The sequence below is a fragment of the Amphimedon queenslandica genome, unplaced genomic scaffold (genome assembly GCF_000090795.2).
Source record: "Amphimedon queenslandica unplaced genomic scaffold, v1.1 AMPQUscaffold_13268, whole genome shotgun sequence".
NCBI classification, from domain to species: Eukaryota; Metazoa; Porifera; class Demospongiae; order Haplosclerida; family Niphatidae; genus Amphimedon; species Amphimedon queenslandica.
In genome coordinates this window covers 100076-104212 of record NW_003546496.1, presented here as the reverse complement: position 1 = coordinate 104212, position 4137 = coordinate 100076, and the positions used below count along the sequence as shown (strand labels likewise).

The 4137-nt window shown below is 37.1% G+C and overlaps 1 protein-coding gene across 1 annotated transcript; it reads left to right on the top strand.

Annotated features, from left to right (window-relative positions):
* Positions 1 to 6: 6 nt before the first annotated feature.
* On the top strand, positions 7 to 4064 carry LOC109583914 (phosphatidylcholine translocator ABCB4-like). Its single transcript, XM_019999432.1, has 7 exons — positions 7 to 325; positions 2119 to 2379; positions 2512 to 2673; positions 3179 to 3382; positions 3463 to 3563; positions 3614 to 3732; positions 3832 to 4064. The coding sequence occupies exons 3-7, from the start codon at positions 2593 to 2595 to the stop codon at positions 4047 to 4049; spliced, it is 723 nt and encodes a 240-aa protein (XP_019854991.1). The 5' UTR covers positions 7 to 325; positions 2119 to 2379; positions 2512 to 2592; the 3' UTR covers positions 4050 to 4064.
* The last annotated feature ends 73 nt before the right edge of the window (positions 4065 to 4137 follow it).

Genomic DNA, 4137 nt, shown 5'->3' with positions numbered 1-4137 from the left:
TGGTGAGTCCCTTGGTTTAGGCCCAGCCTCCAAGCAGCCATTACTCCACCACACTGATGACGCTGACTCCTCTTCCTCTAAATCTTCCTCTCCCGTTAAAAGGAGAAGTACTTCTTTCCGTGGGAGATCTCATAGTATTGTTCAAACCAGACGACGAAAGCGTCACAGTGTTCATGGAATTTCACATTCTAGCAATGTTGATGGTTCTGATATTTTTGAAAATATTGAAAAAGAGAGAAGGCCGTCTGTTGGGGTCATTACTACCAGGTCTAAACCAGTGGCCAATTCTATCATTCCTATTCCTTTTGTCTTCAATTCTGATGAGGTATGGTTATACTGTACAACTGGTTATTTTGTTTTTTTTATATAAATTTTGTGGATTTTATGAACTAATCAAAAGTATGTTTATGCCTTTAATCCACATAATTTTAGTTTCATTATTAAGCCATCCACAATAAGCAAGAGTGGATAATTATAATCATTCACTTTTGACAATAGTTAAGGAAGTACATGTATATTGATTACATGATACGTGTACTACTGTAGGTAGTAGTGGTACATACAATTAAGAAATATATTGTAAATTTGTAATAGTAAAATTATTTGTCAGTAGTAGGATACATGTATATGCCTCTGTGAAGCTTATTAAGTTGCTTCAAAATTTGGGCAATGGTCATGGACTACAGTACAGTACATGCCACATGGCATTTCATTAGGAGAGAATTGTTAATTTTTATTACATGTAGTTTGAGCTGATTTCATGAATTTTTATGAACTTTTAAAGTTGCTCAAAAACTGGTAAAAACAACCTTTTGCTAAAAATAGAAAGCTGGTTTTTACTTGGCAAGATTTTATTTGTTTGCTAGTTGTGTTATGCATGATGGCCTTTTAATTCATATCTGAAGTAATTTGTTACAGTAATCAATCACGGCTATCATTTACTGTACTTTAATTATTACTGCAAAGTGCAAACACAAAAAATTCCTGTAATGGGAACTATATAGCAAGGCTAAATATAGACTATAACAGGAAATCTAATAATAGTAACACAGCTCACGCTCATCTCTGGTCTCTGAAAAGAAACATGTCTCTTGCTTCTCTTTACTTTGCTCAAGCTTTTGAAGGAATATCTGATGAAGAATTACATCAATACACCAGCTCTGTCTGGGAGGATTTTGTCAAGTTTCCATCATTGAGAGAAAAGATCAAGTGGGATGTATACTTAGTGTACAAAAGTCTCTTTGGCCATTACTCATTGCTGTTTCTTTTGCATGGCTATGATGAAGGATTTCTGATTCACCTCAAAGTGTCTGATAGTCGTGAAACCAAGTTTCACTTAAACAGAGTCTCGCTCCACACATTTGCAATTGATCCTAGGTACAAGAATCACAAAGCACTACTGATGGGTACTACAGAACCACTGACAGCTCTCGACATAGTTAAAAAGGCACACGATAGACTCACACGAATGGGTAACTATCACACCTCTTTAAACAATTGCCAAGATTATTGTGAGAAGGTTGCTAAAGACATCGGAGCTTATAAAAACTTTGAAAAGGCACAAGATGTAGCTACTGGTAGTGCAGCTGTAGGAATAGGAGCAGGTGTAGTAACTGGTGTCATTGCTAGCATTTTTGTGGGACGTATGGCTGTGCCTCTTGCTTTGGGTGCTGCTGCTCTTGCTTCTGGTGCATCTGCACAATCATTATCTGGTGACATGGTGAAAGGTACTGATTTGGACAAACTCTACGGATTATATGCTACACCAAAAGAAAAAAGTTATTGGAGTTGGAGACTTTTAAAACTATTTGCTGCTGCATTTACATGTATACTGATACTTATTGTTGCTTTTTTGTATGTTTGGCTGTAGGTATAGTAATAATCTTATACAAGTAGTATTGATTAGTAATTTTGTTAATCTGACTTCTGTCCGGATTTCAAAAATTTTCTAAACTTAAAACAAAAGAACTTTAAATATCTAATTATTAGAATGTTCATGAGTCATGGCCTGCTATAAATGAGCAATGACCAATTCAAATTGGGTTTATTCAGTTCATTTCTCTTTCTCTTTATTTAAAATTTTGTCTCTCTCTCTCCCCCTTACCCACTCTCTTATAGAAAGAAGAAGATGATGGCGTCATACCAGAAGTATCCTTGCTACGCATTATTAAAGCTAATTCCAAAGAATGGTGGCTCATCGCTCTTGGTCTTCTAGGCTCAGTAATCCTTGGATTCATATACCCGGTCTTTGCTCTCATTTTTGGTGAAATATTGGACATTTTTGCCCGCCCTCCTTCCGAGATACTGTCAGGTCTCCACCCATGGGCGGGACTATTCCTTGGAATTGGAGTGGTTGTTGGACTCGGAGCATTTATAAGAGTAAGACTAAAAACTATTTGTGATTCTTTTGTGCTATTATTTTTTTAAATTACTAGTAATTTAGCATCCTAATAACAATGCATTTATACATTTACATGTAGTTACTTTTATTATATTTTTTCTTTCCTCTAGTCTCTTTGTTTGGGTATTGCCGGTGAGAACCTCACCGCTCGGCTAAGGACCTGGTCTTTCCGAACTTTCCTCCGACAGGACATGTCCTGGTTTGATAAAGAAGAAAACTCAGCCGGAGCACTGACAACAAAACTATCAACTGACGCATCTCTAGTTCAAGGAGTAAGCAATGAATCATACTATAGTATTCACATGTAGCATCATTATCACTATACCGTATAGCGCTTTAATTTGGCGGAGTTTCGTTTGGCGATTGGCGGTTTGCAAGCAGAATCACCAATATTAAAACCACCAATCATTAATGCGCATGCTCAGTAATGCACGTGTACACAAAAATTGCCAAATTAAAAACCGCCAATTACAATTTTACAGCAAAATTGCCAAAATAAAGCGCTATACGGTATTACCTACTACATGGTACTTACATGTACATGTACAGTACATGTATAGCTCTTTGGCTCAGTAACCAGCTTTGATACATATACATGTACATAACAATGTAATACTATTCATTATTGATACCATAGTCATTTTGTGAGTGCATATGATCAGAATTTGTAAAAATGAAAATTTTAAGCAGATGAAGATAATAAATAATTCGTTCTCTATTCTATCCTAGTATCTGTTATAAAGTAGAAGGTTATGTATTCTCTCTTTCTCTCCCTAGGCAACTGGTTCAAGATTAGGTACACTTGTAGAGATAAGTGTGGCCATGTTACTTTCTCTTATCATATCATTCGTCTACTCCTGGATGCTTACCCTGGTGCTGGCTGGATTCATACCTGTCTTCATGCTGGCTGGGTTCCTGCAATTCAGAGCCAATGCTGAGTCCATTAAATCCAGCACTGACTCCAGTACTGTAGCTGGAAAGGTAAGAATAAAGGACTGGTGGTAACTTAACTTTTTTTTAATTTTGAAAACGGCATAATTGGATAATATTATTTTTTTTAGATTGTGATAGAGTCACTGGTGAACATTAGGACAGTCACCTCACTCGGTATTCAATCGAATTTCTTTCAATCTTACACTAACGAAATTAGAGGACCTTATAAGTAAGCCACGCCTACTCGACCCCTCCCCACTTATGCTTCCTCTCTGACAGACGAGCCCTGATAAAGTCCCCAGTGCTTGGAGCTGCTTATGGCTTCTCTCAGGGTGTGCTGTATCTAGGGTACGTAGTCACTTTTGGATTCGGAGCCTACCAAGTAACAAGACAACCAGGTAAGACCAGCACTATGTGTATTGAATTGATTCATGTTAACGCTGATTCTAACATTGATATTGACTTGATTTTAATCTGATTTTTATGTCACTCTACAGGTGATATTGCTCACAGTACATTCAGTAATATCTTTGTCGTCTTTACTGCTGTCATCTTTGGAGCTCTTGGTGCAGGGCAGGCCTCTTCCTTTGCTCCTGACTACGCTAAAGCTAAGCAATCAGCTAACAGGATATTTGCACTGTTAGACAGAGAACCAGCGATTGATGGATACTCTGAAGATGGACTCAAACCAGTTAGCATACATATGTATTTATGATCTTATGCATGTAGTTTATAATGTATGTGCAATAGCTGCATGGTGTACTGTAAGCATGAATCTATTCTTTTACCATTTTTCCATAGAG